The sequence below is a fragment of the Etheostoma cragini genome, chromosome 16 (assembly GCF_013103735.1).
Source record: "Etheostoma cragini isolate CJK2018 chromosome 16, CSU_Ecrag_1.0, whole genome shotgun sequence".
Classification (NCBI taxonomy): domain Eukaryota; kingdom Metazoa; phylum Chordata; class Actinopteri; order Perciformes; family Percidae; genus Etheostoma; species Etheostoma cragini.
Genome location: NC_048422.1, coordinates 1,487,673 through 1,514,551, shown reverse-complemented (window position 1 = coordinate 1,514,551; position 26,879 = coordinate 1,487,673). Strand labels below are relative to the sequence as shown.

At 42.2% G+C, this 26,879-nt stretch overlaps 1 protein-coding gene across 2 annotated transcripts; it reads left to right on the top strand.

Annotated features, from left to right (window-relative positions):
* The first annotated feature begins 8,443 nt into the window (after positions 1 to 8,443).
* On the top strand, positions 8,444 to 14,107 carry LOC117959678 (inverted formin-2). 2 transcript variants are annotated; one of them, XM_034896954.1, is made up of 3 exons: positions 8,444 to 8,523; positions 11,712 to 12,134; positions 13,451 to 14,107. In XM_034896954.1, the coding sequence occupies exons 2-3, from the start codon at positions 11,848 to 11,850 to the stop codon at positions 13,881 to 13,883; spliced, it is 720 nt and encodes a 239-aa protein (XP_034752845.1). In that variant the 5' UTR covers positions 8,444 to 8,523; positions 11,712 to 11,847; the 3' UTR covers positions 13,884 to 14,107. The 2 variants fall into 2 exon arrangements, with proteins under 2 accessions (XP_034752845.1, XP_034752846.1); XM_034896955.1 differs by lacking the exon at positions 8,444 to 8,523 and adding an exon at positions 9,636 to 9,680.
* Positions 14,108 to 26,879: the final 12,772 nt, after the last annotated feature.

Here is a 26,879-nt window from a genome sequence, read left to right as displayed (position 1 = left end):
TTTTTGACATCTCACTCCTTCTGTGCCACAGTATTTAAAGTCTCCAATGGCAGTTTATCTCAGCTGCCAAGGGACTCTGGCAAGGCTCTATCGGTTCACTCAGAGGTTCCAACAGCTGGACGCTAGACTTGGAGACTGCAACCTTCAAGGGGAACTTAAGAAAACCTGCAGGGAAACACACACAGGAATACATGAAGAATATACTGTAAATGAAATCATGCTTAAATGAAATTTTCCCATTACAAAATGCATTTAAACAAACTTTGCAGTGGTCTGGGTGTGATACAGCAACTGATGCCATCAAGCTCAAACCAGGGGCAGTTGCATTTTCTGTTAAAACCCCAAGCAGGATTCCTCTACCGTTGGAGCTCCAAAGTATGGAAAGCCAGGGCGTTATAGGCCGTGTCGAGGAGCCAACTTATTGGTGGGCCGGCATGGTGGTCATGCCCAAGAAGAACAGGGAGTATGTACACTTGTGTGTGGACCTGACTGGCTTGACTGTTTATGTGTTCCATGAAAAGTACATTCTGCCTCCGGTGGAATGCTTGCTGGAGTGAAAAAGTTCAGCAAACTGGATGCCAACATGGGGTTCTGGCACATCCCACTCACGGAAGAATTAGCCAAATACACAACGTTTGTTACACCCTTTGGAAGGTTCCACCTCTCCACAAAAGATCCATTGTATCCGCCTTCCTTTCGGTATCGTCTCAGCGCCTGAACACTTCCAACACATGATGGAGCCCTGTCTTCTTCTCCTGTCCTCGCTATGTACGACCCGAACAGAGACACCAAAGTGTCAGCCATCATCGTGTGGGCTGGGTGGCATTCTTCTCCAGGAGTCAGAGGGAAAATGGAAGCATGTAGCCTATTGCTAAATCTAACTGAGCAAAGATATGCACAAGTGGAATAGGATACCCTGGGACTCACTTGGGCCTGTGAACTGTTCAGGGATTTTCTCACAGATTAACAGTTTTGCACGGAGACCGATCACAAACCCCTTCTCAACCTACTTGGAGCCCAAGCACTGAATGTACTCTGAAAAATCCAGCGCTTCAGGACAAGGTTGATACATTACTCTCACTCCATGGTACACATGCTTGGAAAGTCAATATAGACAACTGACACATTGTAACGCTGCTGACATCACACATGTCTACTAGTGGAAAGCACCAACACCGACATAGAATATGTCATAGAAAGTCTACCTGTAAGTCAAACTTCCATGGAAAATCTTAAGGAGCTGTTAAAGTCTGATAGTGTCTTATGGAAGGATGGCCAGCACATGAAAAACGGGAACCTGTGCTAAAAAGCTACTGGCCAGAGCAAGCTACATTAACAGAGAAGACGGCGTACTGCTAAAAGACACATGGCTCAATATACCTGCTGCAATGCAGAACACCAAATGCTAGCAAAGCTGCTTGAAGGACACCAGGGATTGGACAAGTGCAGAAGCCTTGCTTGTCAGTCTGTGTGGTGGCCTGGACTCAGTCAGCAAGTGAATGAGATGGTGCAACTGCAGAGCATACAAGAGCGAGGAATCACAAGGAGCCCCATCACTCCGTCAGAAAGACCATGGCCAGGGTTGGGGGCAGACCTGTTTCTCCTGGGGAGCAAAACATATCTGCTTGTCGTCAACTACTTCTCAAGGTACATTGAGATCGCACAGTTATCTCACAACAAGTCCACTAATTGTTCATCTCAAGTCGATTTTTGCCAGGCATGGCATTCCTGTGACTCTGATGTCTAATAACGGGGCACAGTGTTCCTGGACAAGCTTTTACTTATTTTACAGCTTCGTATGGTTTCAGGCATGTCAGCAGCAACCCAAGTTTCCGCTGAGTAGTGGGGAAGCAGAGCGGGCTGTCCAGACCTTCTGAAAAAAGCAGCTGACCCCTATCTGGCTCTACTCAGCCACACCACTCAGCTTCTTTTTGGGCCAATGTCTTCGCACCACGGTGCCTTGCCTCCCGTTTTAGCTTTACCCTGTGCTGTCAGACGGACGCAACTCCAAGGTCCTACTTAGTGGATCTACCTTAGGGAGTGGTGAGACCCAACCGCCGTCAGCGGGTACCTTTACACACCCCTGCACACGGTGGATGTTCTCCAACACAGCAAGCGTCAGAGCCAAATTATGAGTAGGACCCTACTGTGACATCAAAACTTTCACCCGCAGGGACTCCCACACCCAGAACTAGATCTGATAGAGCCATAGTTCCACCTGTGACCATAGTTCCACTCAACCTGTGAACTATAAAACAAAAAGTGGGAAACCAAAGTGTTATATTCTTGCATATGAGATTTAATTGTGCGCACTTAATACAGAGTAATACAGAATTTCACATTATTTGTTATATGAAATACTCTAGTGACTAAGTTGTCACTGTTTGGACTCAAAAGATTCTGAATGACCCTCTAAGGTCTGGCCTTCGAAGGAAGTCTACCCTTTGTTCTTGAGATGGAGTGATGGTGGTATGAGTGCATGTGGGTAGGAATCTTTTAATTGTTGAGAGTTGGAGAAATAGAGTTGTGTATGAGGTGGACATTTTATTTTAGTGACACGCAGAGAAATGTTAAGGTGCTGTTGATGCTGCTACACAATAATTCACACTCGTTATTTAATAAATAACACGACAGCAGCAATGGCGGAGCTGTAAAATAGTCTTAGGAAGGAACTTATTTAAGTGGAAAACGTCATTGCCCTAAAAGAAAACCCCCCATCCAATATTAAAATAAACTTTTAAAATAACTGTTCACACAATGCAGTAACCTGAGCTATTTAATTGCACAATTGCTGTGTGTACTTAGTCCACAGAAATCCCACCAATTAACATTAAAGTGCCCATATTATGAATAAAATCACCTTTTCCGGGATTTGGGGTGTTATTTTGTGTCTCTGGTGCTTCCACATGCTTAGTTTGCTGACATTTAAGGACGCGGACAGTAACATTAAAGTGGCCACATTGGGAAAAAATGTTTTTTCCGGTTTCTGAATGTCCTCTGTCTTCAGTCTCCGGGTGAGCTGTTCAACATCTGCACGGCTTTCTACGTCAGTAGCCGAGATGAGGTGGCTAACCGTAGCATGCTTGCTCGTTCTCAACGGCAAAACACTGCTCCAACAGCCACTAGTCGACCATAACCTCCAAAAGAACTACTTCCTGTCCCTGTTCTGCAGGTATTCCACAAGTGGCCCTGGTCTAGAAGAAGTCTCCCAGCTCATCCTGCCTTGGACCGACCAAAGCTGGAGAAAGTGTTATCTAGCTGATGGGATCTTACCGAGCTACTGGGCATGTGGGACTCCCAACAAAGATAGGATAGAAGTGAGATGTCTCACTCTGGAGCTAAAACAGAGACCTAAACACACAGGGGGAAAAGAGGATCTGCAGCAATGTGCAGTAGAACAAAAATATGGTGTTTTTTGAAAATGAAACCATGTAAACCTATTCTGGAACAAACTCAAAATACAATTATGAACCTGAAAATGAGCACTTTAACATGTTCTTTATAGTGCTGTCACTATAAACAATTAAAATATTTAATATTTAAACAACGTTTGATGGATTATCTTTGTTTAAACTTCCACATTTAGTGCTGGCCATGAGTATAGAAACCCCTGCTTAAGTTGACTAAAAAGTGGAATAAAGAATTCATTTCTTTTGAAATTGATAAAAATTTGGAAAAATCCAACTTTTAAGGACACCTATTTTCTTTGTTAATGAATAATGTATTGTAAATACCTTCCTACCATACTTCCTTAAAATACAGGGGGGATGAGTATACACCCTCCTATGTTAAATTCCCATAGAGGCAGATAGATTTTTCAATGTCAAAGGCCAGTTATTTCATGGATCCGGGATACTATGCATCCTGATAAAGTTCCCTTGGCCTTTGAAATTAAAATCCCCCCCCATCATAACATACCCTTCACCATACCTTGAAATTGGCATGGTGTTATTTCAGTTAGCCTAATAGCTGGTTTGATTTGCATTGAGAGATGATTTTATGGAAATTAACCCATGCCAATCTCCATGTAGTAGCAGGGGTTCCTATACTCATGAGCAGCCCTGTTATTCCATAGGTGGTCTATTATGTGATATTAAATGCACACAAGCTCCATTTCTCGTTCTTTCTGTCTTTCCTTCCCCCAAGCTGTTAAAGACCTTTCAAGGCCTGTTGTACTGCACAGGATGTGATGAACACGTCTTCTATTTAACAGTGTAGGTTAAAAGTGGATTGCCAGTCAACGAGCACTTAACAACTCGCTGGTAGTCTTTAGTCATACCCACAGAAAAAATACTCTAATCACTGAACTCCTACTTCAGCCATCCGCGGCCTCTGTCGGCCTGTCAGAGCGCCGGCGCCGTACATTAGCTCATCACATGAAGAGCTCATGAATAGATTTACATCTCTGGGATTATTAACTGGACGAATTCAGCTAATGCTTTTCCCAACCCACTGGCTGTGATACACCGCCATCACTTTTAACCAGCATCTTCATCCTCCTCACGATCATCATCATCCTTCTCTTTTTAATCGCTGGCACAATCATCGTCTTTCTCATTATCAACTTCATCACCATTACAGAACCATCATCCTCCTCTTTAGTGCGTCACATCATCATCACCATTAAACAGAAAAGAAATCCCTAACTATTATATAACGCATTCGAAGAGTAAGTAATAATTGCCACCAATCATTAATCTGTCATCTGGATGTGAAAAGACATACCAATCTGGCTAAATTTGGTTGTGAAATGAAAGTTTTTTTAGATGTCCAGATCAGTAGCTCTCAAACATTTTCCCATCAAGGACCCTAAAACTGACTCAAATTAGATGAAGGACCCCCATTCCATTTGTATTTGTCCGCATTTTTGCTCTTAGATGTTTTATTACAGATGAATACCATTATCAAAATAGTCATACTTTCTGTATGGCATGACCACAACCTTGAGAAAACTTGGTTTCTCTTATTAAGGGGGTGATTTGTGAAAAAAAACAAGTACAGTGTTTCTTACAAAACTTGCAAGAAAAAAAATCCCCCTTTCAATACCATGGATATAGTGCCACTCAGCAAGCCATGCCAAAACACTCATTGGTACGAACATCAACAATCAATGGTAAATATTCTCATAATGAAATATTACACCGTGGTATCAACCCTAACCCCAAATACTTTCACACAGAAAATGCAAGTTCGTTCCTTGGGAGGGTTTTAATCCAAACCACAAGCGTTTTCCTAAACTATCTTTCACTTTTTCTGGCATAACTTTACCACATGGCCCCTGAAATGACTGTACCTGGCTCATAGTTACCTAATGGCGGCTAAACAGCTGTGGCTAGTGGGTCTATTGGTGAAGTACCATTGTTGGCTTTGAGGGAGGGATACAGTTCATCCCCAACCGGGGGATGAAAATAATTCAGCAGAGGCAGGAATATATAGACCAGAAAGGGGGAAAATAATAATAATAATGAATAAGGCTGCCTTGGCTTAAAGTGTCCCTCTGGAAGCCCCTTGAGGACCCTTCGGGGTCCCCGGTCCCCTCTTTGGGAACCACTGGTCTAAAATAATTGTAACCCTTTTTTATCATATATTATTTCACTTTTGAAATATATTCATTTATTAACTCTGATTGTGGGTCAGAGCCGCTAAATGTCTACATTAATAATTGATCTATTATCTGTAACTTTCAGATCATTTTGATCATTATCATCAACATTATCGCCAATCCTCATCTTAAATAACACAAATAAATAAAAATGTAATTACATTTTTGATAAAACCCTCTTCAAGTAAATAAATTAATAACACATAGCAACATTATCACCATAATTGTTCTCTTTCATTAATATGCATATGCCTTAGATTTGTTCACACATTAATAAAAACCAAAAATATACAATCTAGTGTATCAATAAAGGAACATTATGATGAGTAACAGGAACACAACACGGTCCCACAGTTGTTTTTTTAGCGCATTTTTCCAAATCCAATTGGAGTTTCACAATGTGATATCTTCTTTTTCTTCCCATTACTGATGATTTAGCCAAAAGAGATTCACGATTTTACTAGAAAATGGAAATTATCCAGCTGCTATAGTTGTAGTATATGGAGAAAATGTCAAGGACTGTCAATGCAGGAACACTGGCCGCACAACAGCACACACACACGCACTCCCACGGCGTCAAAAGACGACGCTTGGTAAGGTGTCGTTGGTGTTTGTTGCTGACGCAGAACATCTCCTTTAACGTCATATTTTGACTCTTGGCGTCACTTTTTGACATTCTGGGTATGTTTTCCTGACGTGGACAAGAATGGGACTGTAAGGTTTCAGTGACACGCGGGACAAGCATGGGACACTCAGCCCTGGTCTCCTGGGGTCCTGTGTTGTTTGACCCTTCCACCACCCTAACCAACCTCCAAATGCCGATCTCTAATACTACTTGCTTCCTCCATCCATCCATCTTCATTCGCTTATCCGGTATCGGGTCGCGGGGGCAGCAGCTCCAGTAGGGGACCCCAAACTTCCCTACTTACTTGCTTCCTGTTGCGCATAATACTACGTAATACAAATACTACGTGGTGATACTCCATCATCTTACAGCGCTGCGGTCGAGCTGCCTCTCAGCCCAATGTGTTTCATACAGACGTTTTACAGAAGTTTTTTTTCGGAGAGCCACTGACCAATGTCAGTATTTCACGAGTCTGGAGGGAGAACGGGTTGGGCCACAAAAAATAAGGTGTCCATTGTATTTGGTCCATCCTCTACTTATGCCCCTTCCCAAAAGACATTAAAGGGCCGTCCACACCAAGAAAAATACAATAACTCTGAATTTATAGTTCTAAAAAGTGAATGACGGACTCCACACCAAAACCAATGACGGCAGTGGCAAACAATATTGTTGGGATCCCTTCCAGAGCGATTTCATGAACGATAGAAGCTCTGACAGCCATTCAAAATCCATCTGAACTCCCAAGATGGCACGGTGGAGAGAGACCCGATCATTTTGTGAAGTGATATTTTATCTTGTTCAGCACTTTGGTCAACCACAGATGTTTAAATGTGCTACATGAATAAATCAGACATTGACACCGAGGTAAGATGTGTAGACCTGATCTTTCCGATCGCTACGGGGCTACAACGCTTCAGCTCTGTGTTCAGTTGTAGAGCGGTTGCCTGCCAATTGGAAGGTTGGTGGTTTGATCCCTGGCCTTGCAGTCCTGTGTCAAAGTGTCCTTTGGCAGGACACTGAACTCTGAGATTGCCACCGATGTGCATTGGAGTGTAAATATGTGTGAGTGGCACCTTGTACAGCAGCCTCTGCCACAGTGTGTGTGGTTCCTGTACTATGTAAAAGCGTTTATTCCTGTAATCTTACGTTGCCACGTCTGCTGTATAATATGTATTATTATCAGCTGAAGCGTGCAGTGCGTGCTTGTCTAACGCCACTGTTATACAACGTTATCGTTGTAATTGTGGTTATAGTTATTGATGTGGACGGGCCTTAAGATTAAAACAAAACTAACTGAAGGTAGAATGAAAACACTGAGTGCTTTTTCTAGCAGGTTGCCTGGGCGAATCACCTCCCCCTGCAAAGTACAATTGGGCTTCTGATAACAGATCTTTTAATATAGCTCTCTTCCTCAATATGGGAGGATTGTGAGGGTGCCAGGCAGGGATATTGAGTGCGAGCTAAGAGTTTCTCCCTTTTGGCTTGGCCCACCATCCAAACTTATTAGACAGATAAATGAGAGCTGCACTTGCGTCGCAGCGGGCCTCTTTTTGTGCCTGTGTGTCTCCTGAATGCCGGCTCGATCAGATAGCGGCCAGCCTTTCACTGCAGCGACCATCTCTCTGCATCTGTTGACCTCCACTGGCACAGCCGGGACTAACGCGGGCTGCTTTGGTGGCACTGAAACCGCTGATTCCCTTTCACTTTGAAACGGCTTTTTTCCCCCAGACAAAGCTTGGATATAAAGGTCAGGCTGTGTAGGGATCTGTGGATTTTGTTCCCTGATTTAACAAAGTAAAAATAAACTTGTAAAAATCCCTTTTTTGGGGGGGGGGGGAGGCCTCAGGTTTCTGCCTTTCATCCTCAGCTCGTATGACGTGTGATAATGTGCTTTTTATTTATCCTACATGGATGGATGATGTGATGATATATAGCCGGGATTCTTGTCTGACACAATAAAAAGTGTCTCTTTCAAAAGACCCGTCTTCTGAGTTTGTGTGTGGGCTCACGTGTGTAGTTCAGACCCACACGCGAACCCAAAATGCAGTCCTTAAAAAAAGACATCCTCCACCAGTTTCCTGTAACCGTGACGATGGGAAGTGTTTTCCAATCACATCGCTGTATACCATTGTCACATGAGTTAAGGAAGTGCGTTGTTTCCTGCTGTTTCCACTGACGTCCTCCCGATGGTGTGTGGTCAGGATTGTGCATTTAGTCCTGGAAAGCCACGCAGTTCCTAACCAAGTATTCTATTTTGTTTTTTATTTTCACTACAACGCCATCAAATTTGAAAAAAGTAAGTTGCAAATTTTTGGTAGCGTTTTCAATGCAACATTAAATGAGTGTATGAGCAGTACATTGTTGTCATCACATGTAAATATCAGCTTTGTTCAGTGATTTTACTTATGAAACACTTGAATTCACTTGGTCAAAGACATTGTTTGAAAACCACAGTTAAACTGAAGATTGAGATTATTATCCATTTAATGCATGGTTTCTTCATAAAATCAGGATCATTTAAAGGTACTCTGTTGAATTTTGAAATACTGATGGTTTCACGCTATTATTTTGACAATTGCTGGTGGTGAGTGACGCACCAGTAATGTGTCAGCAAAGGCAGGGAAAAAGGCCATCAAACGTGGATGTATACAATCTAGTATTTAAAGCAGCTTTTATTGTATATTTTTTAATTTGAAAACAACCCAAAATCTGAAAGGGGTTACTTGTAGTGATGATCATTTAGGGAATTATCACCAGAATCTGCAGCTCCCTTCAACTTTACAAAGCTTTATAGGGAGTTGAAGCTCATTGTTTAGCTGTCCGGCCCACAACTTTATTGTTTTGGTTGACCCTCATGGGACAGAACATTGTTTTCAGTGGCGGCAGGTAGCAGTTTTCAGAGAAAGAACTCTAAAAATCACTGTACACTACCTGCTCCGCAACAAAGCAGCAGACAGACACAGTTAACAGACCAGCATAGTGGAGTTTTTAGCAGATAAAGAGACAGAGATTTCCCTTAGTAGTTGGTAGAGACCCAACTAGAGCTAAAAGAGAGAGAATATTGGACTAACATTCATCAGATGGAAACAAACATGACTCCAAATGGATAAAAATGTTTCTTGTAGTAAGCAACTGTTTCCCGACAAGGGTGCCATATTGATATATAAAAGTTGTTGTGTTCACCAACATCAGTTATTGCAGGTTTGGATATACAAATCAGAAAGCTTTTGAAATGTTTTGAAGGAAATGCCTTCAACATGTGTTATGCGCGGGACACACTGGCTGCAGGAGCGCCACGAACCGCATTAGGGCGGATCCATTTTTGATTTTGGCGCCTATGTAATCCAATCTGTCTGTTCTTTCCGGCTGCGATCAGGAACGGACCCCCCACTCTGGCCCACTCCGGCCCACGCCAGAGACCATTTCAGCGACTCCTGGAATCTGTCAAGCCAGGTTGGTCATCAGTAGGTCATCAAGCACAGGAACGCCACAGCAGCCTTTACAAAATAAAACACATTTCAAAATAAAACACCCGGGTCTATGGTGACTTTGGCTGTCTTGACTTCTCAGCTGTGACTAGAGGAAGACAGTCAATCAGGCAGAGAGAGAGACAGACGGAGACTGCAGCCTTAATTGTAGCGGGCCACAAGTGAAAAGTTGCATATATACAGTAGTTGGGATGAACACATATCATCATGATTTTATGAGATAATAAATTTACTTATGATTAAATAAGTGCGTTCTGGAGCGTGGAGAAGAGCTAGATCGCTAAGTGACCGGCGCAGAGAACTGTGTGTGAAAAGCCAGGCGCCCAATCACGCCTCGCAGTGCTTTGCTGTCAGTGTGTGCCTAGCGTTAGCCCCCATCGTCCACATGTTCCACCCAAACAAGTTCTGTCCCGAGGCTTTTTTTCAGCAGCACGGTGGCCCCGTCTGGCGCTTCACAGCACCCAAGACAAATTTGATTGGTTTAAAGAAATGCTAATACACCAGAGGATGTTTTTGTCCCATCCCAAAATGCGGTCTGGACTGCAGCGCTGTGGGGGAAGGTCTGACAATGGGAGACTGTATAACCACAGTGATATCACCGTAAACTGACACACCCTGGAGTACACTTGGACATTACTGCAGCGATGTGAGACTGTTAACAAAAAAGGATTTTCAGCTGGTGTTCAATGGCTCTGTTGCTCCTTAAGTGGGCCATTTTTTTTTAGAGGGTTTTATCCTAAACAGCAGTTTCTAACACTGAATGGTGTAATAGATGCAAAATACACAGAGAATAGAGATGTAAATGGACTGTTCTTATATCATCTTCTTCTTCTTCTTCTTTTCTAATCTTTACAATTGCACAGTGGAGATAAAAGTCACAAGAAGCTGTATATTTTTCCCTGACCAGATTAAGTCTCCGACCAGAGTTGTACTGGAAACAACAAAACACTTTACTTGAAGCCATTTAGTGACATGACACTCTCATGAACGTGTCAACTTTAAATGTCCCATGGCCTGAAAATTTCACTTTAGGAGGTTTTTTAACATCAATATGAGTCCCCCCCAGCCTGCCAACTGGAATCTTGCTCCCTATGAGGTCATAAGGGGAAAAGTTACGTCTACTTTCTGTGCTCGCCCGCCCAGAGAATTTAGCCCACCCATGAGAGAGAGACATCATGGCTTTCAAATGAGGCAAGTGGCAGTTGGTCAAGACAACAACCCCAGCCTCCATCTTAACCCTCCACCTGAAATAGACTTCAGATACAGTTTTAGGGGACCACTAAGGTCTATATAAAAGAGACTTCAGATACAGTATTAGGGACCACTAAGGTCTATATAAAGAGACTTCAGATACAATTTTAGGGGTCCACTAAGGTCTATCTAAAAGAGACTTCAGATACAATTTTAGGGGTCCACTAAGGTCTATCTAAAAGAGACTTCAGATGCAGTATTAGGGGAACACTAAGGTCTATATAAAAGAGACTTCCGATACAGTATTACGGGACCAATAAGGTCTATATGAAAGCATCCAAAATGCACCATGTCATGGAACCTTTAAAAACAAATCCAACTTTTATGACATAACGCTTCTTTTAGTAAGTGTCATTAGGTTTTGTCATGACAAGTTATAGTTAGGGTTTGGTTTCATGTGTCATGACAGTGTCATGTGTTCATGTAGTTTATGTAGATACCCTCAAGTTATCAACAAAAGTTCACAAGACATTCAATCCACTTGATTCATTCAATCAAGTAGATTTGCATAGGCTCAATACTTTCTGCTCCGACTTATCAATCTGAGCTAGTCAACAAATCCAGATAGACTTAATTTAATCAGTTTACACTAAAGGTTGTTGATAAGCTAAATAGTTTTAAGTATAGTCCAAATATACAGAACAGAAGGAGTTTGATCAATGAACGAGAGAGAAAATATAAGGATAAGATTAATAAGGTGCTTCATTTTGAAACATGCAGTGATTGAGAGCCTTTTGTCTTACAGAGGATCGGACGTTTAAAGCCTTCTGAAGCCACCTCCTTGGACACACCTGCTTTCTCAGAGTGTAATCAACACGTGGGAATAATTTACATCAAACAACACCCCACCGCTCATTCCCATTGGATCAAAACTGGCAGCAATGCAGGCTGGTCTTCAGGTAACCAGCAGCACTTCTGTCCAGATCCTGCCAAAGCCTGGGACTGTAAAAAACACCCACCAGCCCTTCCTGGTCCAGGCCATTATCAATCCTAAGCGAGGTATGGAAGGACCACTCCAGACCCCACAGCCCCCCAGGACCTGCGGCTCACCCGGACCTTCTGGGAAGTCCTGCTGGAGCTTGGATGCCAGAGTGGCCGTGCTTCTGGTGACCCTGGCAGGAGCTCTAATCCTGCTGCTGCTCTACAAACTCCTGCAGCTGAAACACAGGTGTGTACATGTCGCAGGGCAATTCGTAATGTATCGGGTGCCCGATCACAGAAGGCTTGTGTTGGCTTCATGCGCTACTGAGCAACTCTCATAGGAATGAAGGGGGATCTGCCTTGAAAGCTGAATCCAGGTCTTATTACCCATCCATCGGCTTGAGAGTTCAGCGATAGGTCAATAGCTAAAGTACACCACCACGTAATTGTGAGTAGTCACTATGCCAGTAGTTTCAGGAAAATATAAATATTTTGCAGATACTTGTAGATGAATTGCCATGTTTTGGTATGACCAGAAAAAAAGCGTTTTCAACTTTAGACCTAGAAAGGCTAGCTGTCTGACAGGCCATGCAGGCTAGCTGTCTCCCCTTGCCTCCAGCCTTTTATGCTAAGCTAGGTCATCCCTTCTCCAACTCCAGCTCTGGACTTATTGCAAAGACATTAAAATTAATGTTGATCCAACCTGAAATGTACTTTTTTTTTTACTTGGACCTTGTTTTCCTATGTTTTTGTGTCTATGTGACTGATGGAAGTACCAATCTTTGAAAGTTGTCCAGTATAAAGCAAGATAGCTGTGGTTTATACAGTAAGTTAATATAACTGTAAGTTAGTGTCTGAAAACATTATGGAAAGAATTTGTGAGGAGGTTGTACTTTCTGTTAAAGAGTAAGATTCTTTTTTCAAACATAAAAACATCCACAAAATTGCATTGGCTAAAGCCACCAGACCAGTAAATAAAGAGCAAATTTAGCATCGTAAAATACACTTCATTGAACATTGACAAAAACCAAATAAAACTATGGAAAACCGTTTTGGGTTGTCTTTCCACTTTTCAACAATCACAACTCCAGTTTTGGTTGAAATAATCACACACTAGACCGATTTTCATGTGAAAATATGTTTGCTCTAGACATGCTAAACGTATTGTTTTTCTTAAATAGAGTCTGGTATTTATAGCGACCTCAGAGCTGTTTTTAAAGAGAAAGGTCTTAAAGATCTTTTTAAAGGTCCTTTTCATATATAATATCTACACAATAATAATCTAAGCCTTTCAGTGGCAATAAAGGACATTTAGTGGACCAAATTGACAATGCAGATTTGCCCCTTAGGGTTACATCACAACTTGGTCTGTGGAAACCGGTTACAGCGATCAAGCTTCATACTGGACCAATTATAATCACATACGCACAAAAACATAGAAAAATAGGGTCCAGGTTGAAAAAAGAACAGTAGTTAAATGAATTCAAATGAGAATTGTACCTGATAAAATAAAATAAATGAAAAATTGTGGTTGTTGATGTTGGCTTGTGTTGTGTCCTGCAGGCTGAGGTTGGCCAGGGCGAGGCATGCGCTGGAGTACTACAGCTTCTACCACACCGCCACCTACACCCTCAAACACGCTGCGCCGTGTCAGGACCTGCCGGACAAAAACGGGACGGTCCCTGAATCTACTCCACCTGTACAAGTCGCAACCCCGGTGACCCCAACTGTTGTCGCACCGCTTCCACCTCCACCGGTGCCCTCTCCACCTCCACTGCCACTCCCCCCACCTCCTGTCCTCCCCACTCCACCTTCAGTCCTGGCCTTCCCTATCCCGTTGCCTGTGTTCCACACCACCCCGCCCAGCCCACACCTGTCGTGGGGCGCCTGCTCGGACGCGGATGTGTACTCTCGGATTGGAGCTTTCAGGCCCTCCAGACTCTCCAGTCTCTCCAACCACTCGAAAGTTATCCTTTTTGAACACTCGTCCTTCTGACCCCAGAACATGACTGAAGACATCAACAATTTGAGAAGACTTTAATGATTACCAAAAACATGTTCGTCTGATGGAGTGGTATTCACCTGTGGATGAGTGTGTTTGCCATGAGTACTGTATACTGGTATACACAGTTTACCTACAGTATGTTCTTAATTATAGCAGCTGTACTCGATATTCAGAACAAAAAGTGGTCTAGGATAGCTTCCACACAACTCTCAAAGACCTGTACCAATACCAATAACCTGACTTTGATACCCTTTACTGAACATTACTTTTTTTGTAATACCAACAAAAAGAAATTAAAACATTTCACCTTACGGCACATATCTATTTTTATTACTACGTGAGCCCCTTCTCGGTGCGTAAAGTAGAGTTTTTCCTGCCTGCTGCTGTGACATCATCATCACAACGTTAGACAGCCAATCACAAAACATTCTAAAATCTTGTTAGAAGCATGCTGCATGCTTATTGGCTAACTGACACTGACACTCCTTTTTGAAATTTGGTATTGCATGACATGCATTTTTCCATACGACGTTGTATATATAGGCAATTTGCCCAAAAAGTATTCATTCGGTACCCGTCCCTTGGGAATACACAGGGCTGTATCTATAAAACTGATATGAAGTTATTACAGTGCAAATATATTCATGCAGTCCATTACTTAAAAGAACTTTGTAATGCATCTCAGCCAAATGTATTTACTGTGAGAATGAACTTCATTTGCTTTCCTAATTGCTGATTATTTATATTCCTAAAATCTAATGTCTTCACTTTTTTTAACAGTGTAGGTCTTGTGGGAGAACCCATTGTTTCCCGAAATGGGAGGCATTTCCTTAGCCCGTTTTCCATGGCACGGCCCCTCCCTGTTTCACATCATTATCTGCATTCTCTGTTTCCTTCCTGACTCTCTCTCGTGTAGCAATGTTACTTCACTTACAGTCAGAAATAATGACAAGACTAAATGTTACAGATGAGTATAGATTCATTCTCTAAGGTAGCGCTGTCCACACACAGTTTACAATGGTCTGTTGTGGACATGGTAACCTGAGCATCCACCTTGGCCCTAATCAGCTTTTAAGATGAGTTTTCTTTTAATATTTCCCCAACAGGCCTCTCATTTATAATTCAACAATAGTTTGTAAATTCCTGAGGGAAGCAGTTTTAGTTGATGCCTGTTTGTTGCTCTCTGCATGCGGGGGTGAAAACCGAGACTTTGTGTGGCAGTCCTCAAGTCTACAAAAGGCCACTGTTCTAAAAGTTAGTTAATTCAATCTGTGGATGTAAAGCAGCAGTGTATCTTAATTAGTTAAAGCCATTCGTAACAATATACTGCTGCTACAATTAAATAAAAGGAGGGAATGCCATGAATATGAATGTTTAATATGATAAAACGTGTGGGTTCTAGCCCCAAATCCTGAGAGTAGCCTACTATCTGGCCAGTATGAACCCAGCAGGCTCAAATTCAGTTCGGGAGGAGTTATCTTATCAGGGCTCGGTTCTGGGCCAGCATGGAAATATCCTCCAGGGAGTCATGGAAGAGCTCAAGGCGCTTTCCACCTGCGTCACCACCCTGCAGGCTCAGCTCAACACCCCCCTTGCTGCCTCCGCTCCTCTTCCCGCAGGCAAACCAGTTGTCAGCCAATTAATTCTGAATGGGAACCAATGGTTCCTACCAACCCGTTCTCACTCCATACTCGTAAAATATGGACAGTGGCTGTTGGCGTGATGCAACGAAAAAAGAACCCCGGCGTGCGTGTAGAACATGCTGGGGAGAGCAGCATGTAGATGGGGTTTAGCGATTAGTATGTCAGGGAGATAGGGTAGGTCGGGGGGGTGGATGGGTCAAACACAGGACTTTCACCGGGGAGAGTGGGGTTCGTGTCCCGTGGGTCTTTAACCGTCCAGTTACTGCTCCATGTCAGGGAACCCGCTTTCTTCTTTAACCTTGCCCCTTATGACCTCATAAGGGACCAGGTTGCCTCCGCTTTCTTTGCTTTGCCCCCACAGAGAATTTGGCTCACCCATGAAAGAGAGACATCATGGCTTTCAAACGAGCAAAGCGGCAGTTGGTCAAGGCCACCCCCCTCTCCCCCTCAAAAGCTACAAAAACAGAAATGGCACATACTAAGGAAAGCTCATTGTGGGACTGGCTCTAGTGGCTAGCTACAACTGTTTGTGCTGACTTTGCCTGGAATGTTACCAAGTCGTAAGTGGTGACTTTAAGTCGTAACTCACAGGATAAAAACCGCGTCTGGATAAGCTAGCCTACTAACGTTTCCACGGGAACTACCAGCAACAGGAGGAATCATGCAGCCTCCTGTTAATGCCCAGCGTACAAGAATGTGGATGTAAGTGTATTGTTTGTAATTGTGTGTCACGGTTTGTTATTTTCTAAATGTATAAAAAAAAAACTTAAAAATACTAAAACAATTGATCACAAAAAAAAATAAAGAGACATATGCAGTTTGGTTGTGTTAGTTTTAAACGAAGATTCCTTTTTCTACTGAAGCTTAAAACACGTGTGTGCATGGAGAATGCTTTTGGCTCAAAACCCTGTATAATTGGTTGCATGTTGTGATGGCGATTGTTTTCCCCTGCAGTGGGCGTGGCTTTAAGATGATGGCGTATTGTGCCCTGTCTCCATGCGGAAGTGCCTTCAACCTGCATTTCATCTAACTGGTTATTGGGCCCTTATGTTTCCCCACTGGCTTCCAAAGGGTACAGCTGCCAATATATATAGATCATGTAGCCTGTGCAGCACCTAATAGCTACTGCTCCAGTCAGCTTAATGTGTACGGAATTTGAATTACTCCCAAACTTGTACAGCCTGCAAAATATGGACATCTGCATAATAAGACATAATTTTGTGTAAAAATGTGTTAAGTGAGTTTAAATAACTCTAACCCAACTTACCCAAACCCTGGGTTTTAAGGTTATGTGCATAACCTTAAAGCAACAGAGTGTAAAACAAGTTATCGCCTTGTTCAGGCATTATTAAAGTGCTTAATTTTTCTTTTCTTTGTATTATGCCTTCCAAAATTGAGGATGATTATCATCACCAATGTTAGGTTAGGTTAGAGGTTATAATTTATAGTTTTGGTCATAAAAGAAATCTTCATTGTCAACTTTGCTCAACCCGGTCTCACGCCAGTTTGTGAAATTGTCATGTAATTTTGAGTTATTATTTTGTGTAGATGTCACCATTTTCATGTTTATTAGGTGAAGGCTTCATGTCAGGATTTTCAAACGTGACGTTTCGGATGCAAAAACGGGGGAATGAGTGACAGACCGCCACACGTGGGACACGATCCCCGGTCTCCGGGGTGAAAGGCCTGTGTTGTTTGACCCATCCACCACCCCCCCAACCAACCTCCCTGCGCTGATCTTTGGCTTTTCAACACTACTCGCTACCGTAATCCTTCTGTGATCACAAAATAAGCTTCCCATTGAAACACATTACTTCAAAATTCGTAATCAACACACGAAAATAACAAAATTAACGTGAGCGACTCAATACATTAAGTAACGTGGCAATTTCAAAAACTGCCATGACACTGGGCTCATCTGCTGGACTCGAAATTTGAAGCAGTGTGCCTATTTCTTACAAATCATCTTTTCAGGCTGCGATGTCTCTTGGCACAAAGAATAATCTTGATGAACTGAAGAAAAAAATAAGATCTTGCGTTGCGTTAAGTCATTGGTTGGAGGACAATCTATCTGTTAAATATGGAGAGAGTGTGGCCTGGGTGACGACCTATGTTGTCTTGTAAATTAACAAACTAAATATTTTATATGAGAAAGCTTAACCTAGCATAGAAGTCCTCAAAAAGAAGTCCTCCAGCTGGGAGGAGGCCTCGGGGAAGACCCAGGGCTAGATGGAGAGATTATATCTCCAACCTGGCCTGGGAACGCTTCGGGACCCCCCAGTCGGAGCTGGTTGATGTGGCTCGGGAAAGGGAAGTCTGGGGTCCCCTACTGGAGCTGCTGCCCCCGCGACACGATGCCGGATAAGCGGATGAAGATGGATGGACGGATGGATAAGACCTCAAGATGTCCGTGTGTGAACAGATGTTTGTCCCCACAATATCAGTGATAGTAGCTTTACAAAAAGGAACCAACCAAAGATGTTTTGTCTAGAGTAATAATTGCCAAAGCTATAATTTAGTGTCATCCTGTGTCTACACCTTCACATCTGCACTTTCAAGTGCATCACCTCAACTAAACTGTGTGTCCTATTTCCTGAAATGGATGTTTTTCGACAGCCTGCTGCTTCATAAATCTAACAGAAGTGACTGTATGTCCCAGAAGCCCTGAACTCAGAGCTCAGATGCTTGGTAATTGCATCATCATTCTCATTTTCTAATCTCTGAGGCCACAGTGGGAGGAAATGGTCATTGTTCCAATTACAAAACAAGTCATTTGCTTGTAATTTTGAAGGAGGCAAATATTAAAAGAGAATCAAGGAAAAATATAAACTCTTTCTAATGTTGGCCCTCAGGGACAAAACTAGTATTAAGAGTATTAAAGCGTCCATATTCTGCTCATTTTCAGGTTCATAATTGTATTTTGAGGTTGTACCAGAATGGGTTTACATGGTTTCATTTTCAAAAAACACCATATTTTTGTTGTACTGACCATATCTGCAGATCCTGTTTTCCCCCTGTGTGTTTAGGTCTCTGTTTTAGCTCCAGAGTGAGACCTCTCACTTCTATACTTCCTTTGATGGGAGTCCCACATGCTCAGTAGCTCGGTAAGATCCCATCAGCTAGAGAACTTTCTCCAGCTTTGGTCAGTCCAAGGCAGGATTAGCTGGGAGACTTTTCTAGACCAGGACCACTTGTGGAATACCTGCAGAACAGGGACAGGAAGTAGTTCTTTTGGAGATTATGGTCAACTAGTGTGTGTTGGAGCAGTGTTTTGCCATTGAGAACGAGCTAGCGTGCTATGGTTAGCCACCTCGTTTCGGCTAGTGGTGTAGAAAGCCGTGCAGCTAACCTGAAGACTGAAGACATTCAGAAAACGTATCTCACTCAAAACATCATGGATACTTTTTTCCAAGTTTGTATGTGTGGGGAAGCACCGGAGACACAAAATAACACCCCAAATCCCAGAAAAAATGATTTTTGTTTTCCCTAATGTGGGCACTTTAAAATCTCCACAGTAAAGTCTTGGTCTTGGTCACAATCTCCTGTCATGGGAAGATGGAAGTTACAGTCCCCCTCTACTTAAACATGTTTATGTCACTAAGATGTCTGAATTTGACTATACTGACTTGTATCTGTAGGACGTTTGTAAGTAAAGAGGTGTTTCCACATTCTTCCATTAAGGGGGGATATATCTGTGCACATCCCTGTTATCTCAGGTTCAAACGTAACCCGGGGCATGTAACTAATCCATAAACCAATTGCTTTTCTAAATCCCCAGCAAAGAGTGGACTCAGTCCACTGGAGACTCAGTCAGTAAAGAGAGCAAAAACACATTTTGGCTTGTAGCTGTTTAGCCACTGTCAGTTATAAGCTAACAAACAGCAAATGCTTACTACACTTACTATTCTGATATATCTGATTTGAGTGCACAATAGACTCCTCATCTGGGACAGGACGTCAAAACTATCGCTACAGATCAAGAGCTTGCAGCGCTGTGTAAGCGGTCTGCCCTATAGAGCAATATAAAATATACAATAATGCTCTTTTACCGGTCAAGCCATCGAAAAAAAAGGACAAAGCTTTACAAAAAGTGAAGCATGCGACTTAAGAGTACTGTCACTTGGCTGCCGGTTCTGCCAATTTTCCCAGTCTTTGTCACATGACCAATTCATGATGACTGTCCAAAGTTTTGATACCATGGAACCAGCACTGGAATTCTTTAAAAAAAAGACAGACCCTATAGAAAATGTCTATTGTATACAGATATAATTTGTTTAAAAATGAATACAAGTAAAATGAATAATGAATGGAATTTTTTATTTAGCAGAATTACATTGTGTTTTTTCCTACCTTAATATTTTCTATATTTCAAAGCATGCTGTATTCTGATAAAATGCTCCTCACTCCCATGGCCCTTCCTGACTGATTATTGGTCCTCCTTGTGCCACCCTACTAAAAAAATCCTGGAATCACCCCTGGCTCCTCGCAAGACTTTATAACTCATATTCATAAACATGCAAAGATGAGCGTAAAAAGGAGAGAAACTGAAGGACAATGACAATTAATAATGGAGATTCTGACATTGTGTACATCTAACATCGTTACAGTTGGTACACAATTTGCTTTGCATGCTGTCTGAACACACCAGTTATAGAGCTGAAGTTGTAAAGTTGTTATGGTTCATCCTTAAATTAAATGGAAAGGCACCTGCCAGTATCCATCTGCAACACTTTACATCCTCCTATTGAAACATAAGTTTATTATTATATAAAATATGTCAGGAAAACTTATACTTTTTGTGATATATGGTGCATACATTAGTACACGCTTAAAATGTCCTTATAGCTGTATGCAACTGGATTATAGTGGGTTATAAAGCACTTATTTAATACTTATTTATTGTAAAAAGTGAAACCATGATTAAAGCTTAAAGTCCTTCTGGGATTATTTTCTAAAAACCTGCATAACTTTGCATTTCTCATGCCCTTATCAGTTGCTCTCTTTACACTGGTTACACACACAGTACATGCAATCAGCTGACACATCCAGACCAAATGGTGATGCTGTTTTATTGTGCTTAAATCAGCAGGAGAAGAAAACGAAGGAACACCTGCAGAAGGTAAAAAAAACAACAACACCAAGCCAACAAACACCGAGCCTCTGTTTGATGTCTTACTGAACGTCAGGGCACAGACAGCGTGACTGCACTGACACCTGCCTCAGGTTGAGTTTCAGGTTCAGCGAGGTTGGCTTTATGGAGCCAAAAACAGACCAGGCTCTAAGACTTAGAGAGGAACCACCACCTACATGAGGAAGACTTCCAGCTTTCAGACAGCTTGCTCACGTCACATCTACGTCTTCAAGCTCAGTTGGAGGCTGCGCAGTAACGCTCACCCATCACCGGAAAAGAGCTTCTGATATCCTTTGGTCTGGGGTCATATTGTCCATTTTTATTCTGCCTATCCATTTACCTGAGCTGCACTCTGCACTATGCTCTACCTAACTGTGTGCAGAGAGCAAATCATTTGTAGGCAGGTATAGCGGAATAACTTTCGCTTGAACTTTCGTGAATTTTGAAAATGAGTGGTGTTTCTATTCAAGAGAACAGATTAAGCATTTCTGGTGTGGATGGATTGAACAAATGAGATATAACCTGTTAATTAGTGGGATTCAGAGGTGACAGCAGGTGCGTTTTTGAACGTTGAAGATATTTTTCCCCCTTCATCTCTTGGCTTTAACTCATCCTCTCAATCTCAGTAAAAAATGGGTTTAGTAAAAAAGCACGATTTCTTCATTTTGAAAAGTTATTAGGAATTTGAAGTTGCTGACTTAAAATGCCATACTTGACAACATGATAGGCCCATAAACATAGTTTTTTATACCAGGACATTAATTAATATACTGAAGCAAGACCCTTTCCTTTGGCTTGACCGCACCACCAGACAAACCAGCCCTCAGGGGTGATGAAGTTCATTTATTCAATATTTACGCATAATTAGTCGTGACTTCATTATTGTTGGAGGAGCCCTGTGAAACATCACGACCCCACAGCAGAGACTTCATTTGTTTGCATTTGGCTCCTGTAGAGGCACTTGTGCATGACCAGCAATCCATGATTTACATGATCCCACTAACACAACAAGATACACAATGTCAAAACGGCACAATCGGAAGTTTGCTGAGTTGACCGAGTTACTCAGAGCAACACATTCTCATAAACGGGTCCGTGTGATGTCAAATCATACAAAAATGTATGCACAACACAACAGGCTAGCGTACGAAACTAGGAAACCGACGGCTGGTCACCTGCTACAGTGGCCGCCTACGAGCTCCATGATGCCGAGCAGCAGTTTTGGATGACATTATGGTTTAGTTGAGCTGAAAAATTTGAGTGTTATGCAGCTAAAAAAGTTAATTTTAGGCAACAAAACAATAAATTTAGGCAATGGTTATGGTTTGGATTAAAACACTCCAAAGGGACACCCATTTCCTCGGTAAAAGTCTTTGGTTTTCCCCCGGGAAACTAAGTCCGCTCCCTGTCCCAAAGGTCCTGTGACTCATCACCCCCCCGTCCATCAATCCCAACTTCCCACCAACGCAGCCAGCCATGATCTTATACAGCAGCAGTCAATGTGGTGCATACAGCAAAAAAAAGAAGTGGAATGCTTACGAATTACAGTGGTTAACTTTTCGTTGCTTTGTGAACGATAATCGGGGGACGTTGTCTCTGAACGAAGAGGCTTGTCATAGTTGTGGAGTTGAGGAGAAGAAGAAAAAGGAAAGGGGTAGAAGAAGACTTTGAGGACGTCAGTATTATTAGCGATGGAGTAGAATGACACATGTGTGACCTGGGAAGTTGTTACTGTAGATCAGAGTTCCATAAAAGCTTACCTTTGCCTCCAGGTGTCTTCTAAGGTAAGGGACAGTACTGTCTGGATCGACGACTGTTCATTTACCGTCGTTGGAAGTTCTGCTGAGTGTCCCTCACCTTCCAGTTCCAGAACCAGCAAGCACGCTTAGTGACCTTAGTGGTCCCCTAATACTGTATCTGAAGTCTCTTTTATATAGACCTTAGTGGTCCCTTAATACTGTATCTGGAGTCTCTTTTATATAGACCTTAGTGGTCCCCTAATACTGTATCTGAAGTCTCTTTATATAGACCTTAGTGGTCCCCAAATACTGTATCTGAAGTCTCTTTTATATAGACCTTAGTGGTCCCTAATACTGTATCTGAAGTCTCTTTTACATAGACCTTAGTGGTCCCCAAATACTGTATCTGAAGTCTCTTTTATATAGACCTTAGTGGTCCCTAATACTGTATCTGAAGTCTCTTTTACATAGACCATAGTGGTCCCTAATACTGTATCTGAAGTCTCTTTTACATAGACCTTAGTGGTCCCTAATACTGTATCTGAAGTCTCTTTTACATAGACCTTAGTGGTCCCCTTGGTGGTCACCTAACAGTAAGTTCATCCTACTCACCAGCCTCAGAAATGCTGTACTGTTCTGTATGTATGTGTATACATGTATGTATATCCAGTATGTATTGTAGATACAGTATGTATGTGTGTATATATGTATAGTATACATGTGTGCACATGTCTGTGCTATGTATGTATATGTATCTGTATGTGTACATATGGATGTATGCATGTGTAGATATGGATGTATTTATGCATATATGTACTGTATATGTATGTGTGTAAGTACTATTTAAAACGTTAGATTGTTTCCATTTTTAAAGAGAATCATCTGCAGCCCTCTTGTTTTGCGCCTCTTGTAAGCCAAAACAGTTCCAAGAAGTAATCCCAAAAAGACGAGAAGGCTTCATCCCAGCTTGGCTCTGAAAGCCCGTAACATGATTCTTCTGACAGCAGAACGCCACCAGCGCCCCAGAACGAGAACCCCGACTGTCTGACAGCGTCCGGATGAAACTGAATCCACACTCTTCACCTCCTCCAACACTCGGGCTGATTTACAACCAAGGGCACTCGTCAACCTAAGGAATACACAAGCATCTGCAGGGATACATTCCCACTGGGTTCCAGTGATTCGGAGCTTTTATCACCGTGCACATTTTCAAGTGGATTTGGGGAATTTGATTCCTATCAGGGAAGGGTCCGATGCTTCCGTCAGCAGATCCTGTTTTTCCATCAAGCTTCTGCTTTCTGTTGTTTTTTCAGAACTAATCTTTTGAAACGTCACTTGACAAAAAGTCAAATGTGGGGTCACCTGGTAGAGCAGGTTGCCATAGATATAAGTTTACTCCTTGATGCAGCAGCCGCAGGTTTGACTCCGACCTGCCCTTAGCTGCGGACAATCCCACTTGCAACCCATATTCCAGCCCATACTGTCCCCATGTAGGTCCCACATAGGACTTAAAGCTGGGACCAAGATGGGTCTTGTCTCTATTTCCCAGCTGGGGCCCATCTAAAACCTAGTGTAATCCTGCCTTAAACCCACATGGGCAATTGACTTGGGGCCAACATGGAACCGGTGGACAATAAGACTTTAAAGAGACAGCTTAACAATTGTGTATATGAGGAAATGCATGGATACAAATGTGGGCGTTTTATTTTTTTGTTGTCACGATGTGACAGCACACAATATGGTACCATAAAAAAATATTGATTGGATCGATCCAAATCCCAAAACGCCAGACTGAACATGTTCTTTATTGCTGGTTTCTCTGATATTGAAGGATTTACAGACGGACAGGGGACACCTCTGAGCTCGCTTTATTAAAATACTGTTGGCTAGCGTGTTCTACAGCAAAGCAACATGTTTAATGAGCACTTTTGACATTTAGAATACTTCTATTGGGTGGAACATGGAAAGATTCTTTGATTTTAATATTACATTCAATACAAATCTCTTTTAGCTCTAATGCAGAACTGGAGCAAACTCAAACGGACTGTTGTCGTTGCATGTTCACATTCAACGGAATTTCCCTGCTCAAACACACACTGACATACATATTAAGATACAAATATGGCAAAAATACATCTGATCCAATCAGACAGAATGGGACAAGGGCGTGGCAGTGACCTTCTAGGGTTAAACAAAATGAGAAAAGCATCTTTAAAAGGGAAAAAAGTTGTGTCACCGAGCTTTTAGTACAGTAGTAAAAAATAAAAACACCACACCTGCTTATTATCCGCGACCGCGGCCAGCTGTGGGCCTCTCACACACACACACACACACACACACACACACACACACACACCGTGTGTACTGTATTCCTGTGTTGCAGCGGGCCTTTGATCAGGTAATTGCTCCTTTCGGCCCCGGGAGTTTGAATCAACCACATGTCGCCATGGCGACCAGCTCTCCAGCATGTGTCTGCGTGCGCCCTTCGCTGCTTTTTCAAGATGACTTGTTGCTCACGAGGCTGTGAGTGATGGAGGAAAGGGTGGAGGAGCACCCTGAGCACTTTAACAGCAACCTTTTTGGGTCTGTCTGTCCTCCGTCCGTCTGTCCGTCTGTCTCTTCGACCACATCCGGGACACTCTCCATGTCACTCCCCCCCCCGAATGGCCAACCTGTGACACGGATTGCCTTTGTTTTCACAATCAACACCAAGATACAGCAGATCCACAAGAGGATCAGAGTGCTGGGGGAGCTCAGGGGAACACGTTGGGGGCTCCGGATGCCGTTGGAAGACAATTTGAGGACATGACACCTGTTCTTTTGCAGAGGATCAAATTCCCACTGGGATTCATTTCAAGTCCAAACATATGACATGCATACAGTTTGAACCCATTTTCTTCCCCTTTAAGTAACATTTAGATGATTAAAGTCCTCTTTTTCCACACTGCCTGACTGCAAAACATCAATATAATATTTCATTTCCCCCCCTTCATCTGAAGCTTGATGTTTACACAGAGAGAAATGTTCAAATCAATGGCTTTTTATGACCAGGTGCATCCAATCCAACTTATATATTCTCTTCCCCAAGACTCAGCATGACATATTTGACTATGGGCACCATAGTTTATGATGAAGTTATGTGGGTTTAAACAATGCTAACCTTTATGGCATGAGTTCTTTTTATTGGTTATTTGCCACACACAAAAAAAGACTAGCCACACATGGAAGCTATAAAGTCACTTCCTCCACTCTTGACAGCTTCCACTGGAAGAGTGTCCCATTGTGTGCCTTGCTTGAAGGCTCTGCAGTAGTGGAGGCGAGATGCTTAATGACATCATTTCCACGCACAGCCATAAGTCATTTTCAGACTATTTGAACAGAAAGAAGAAAACTCAAGATTTGAGTTTAAGGAAACAGAGACGACAGTGGGGTTTTTTTTCTTCTTATTTCAGTGTGGACGTCAAACACCCCAGTTCAGTGTTTTAATCAGAGTATATATAAATATATGAAATGGTGTCCTGGATGAGAGTGTTAGCTAAATCCTGAGTTCTGCATATTGTGATCCTTAATTTTTGATCCTAATTGTACAGATGCAGGAAAATAATGTGCACATCTATAACATGAGACATGTGCGTCTGAGGGGGACAAGTAGGTCAAAAGTTGCAAAGAAACTCTGGCACACTGTCTAACTTGCAAAAGATAAATGTAATAGTAACAGAGCGTCATCAAGCGAAACAACGTGCTACACCCTGAGAAGCCATCTTTGGAGGAGGTGACTGTCTCTCTGCACCAACGTCCACAGGAAATAAGCCGTTCCCATCCATTTACATTAACATCACAATAGATAGTACTCAAATTGAATATACACACTCTCTATGGTAACACAATTAGATTTCTTTTTTGCGAGTTCGACAGTACAGGTGGTTCTTTGCAATCTTATTGTCACATACACAGGATTAATTATGCAAGTATTAAGTATATGAACATGTGGAGTGAAATAATGATATTTTGATCATCTATAAATCTCTTTATTCCCAATAATGGACTTTGGTTTTGGCTATGCAATGTCAGAAACTGTCTGAAATGGGCCAACAGTACTCACCTGTAGTACTGATTACAGGCTCTTTTGATTTTTGTTCACATAAGTACCCCTACTTCTAATTATTATTATTATGATATTATTACCAGGCTGGTATTTATACCCAAATATAGGCTATGTATCATAATTTATTGGAACAAACCAAGCACTGCTGCGTAAAATCTGACACATGCAATGATCACAACAGGCTGAATTACTTACTTACTACTGCACCTTTTTATTGAAATCCATAATGAAACATACTCATTCCAAATCCATAGATACTCCATTTCTACGGACATAGAGAAACAGAAATACTGGACATTTCAGCTTCATCGTGTATGATTATTACCTTCAGAGTTCCATCGGTTTTTACAGGGTTTGGCAAAAAGCTCT

Bases quoted from the DNA above. Each gene is read 5' to 3' on its own strand.
- LOC117959678 (XM_034896954.1), top strand. From the start codon at position 11,848: ATGCAGGCTGGTCTTCAGGTAACCAGCAGCACTTCTGTCCAGATCCTG. The intron at 12,135-13,450 runs GTGTGTACATGT...TGTGTCCTGCAG, and splicing joins CTCCTGCAGCTGAAACACAG to GCTGAGGTTGGCCAGGGCGA.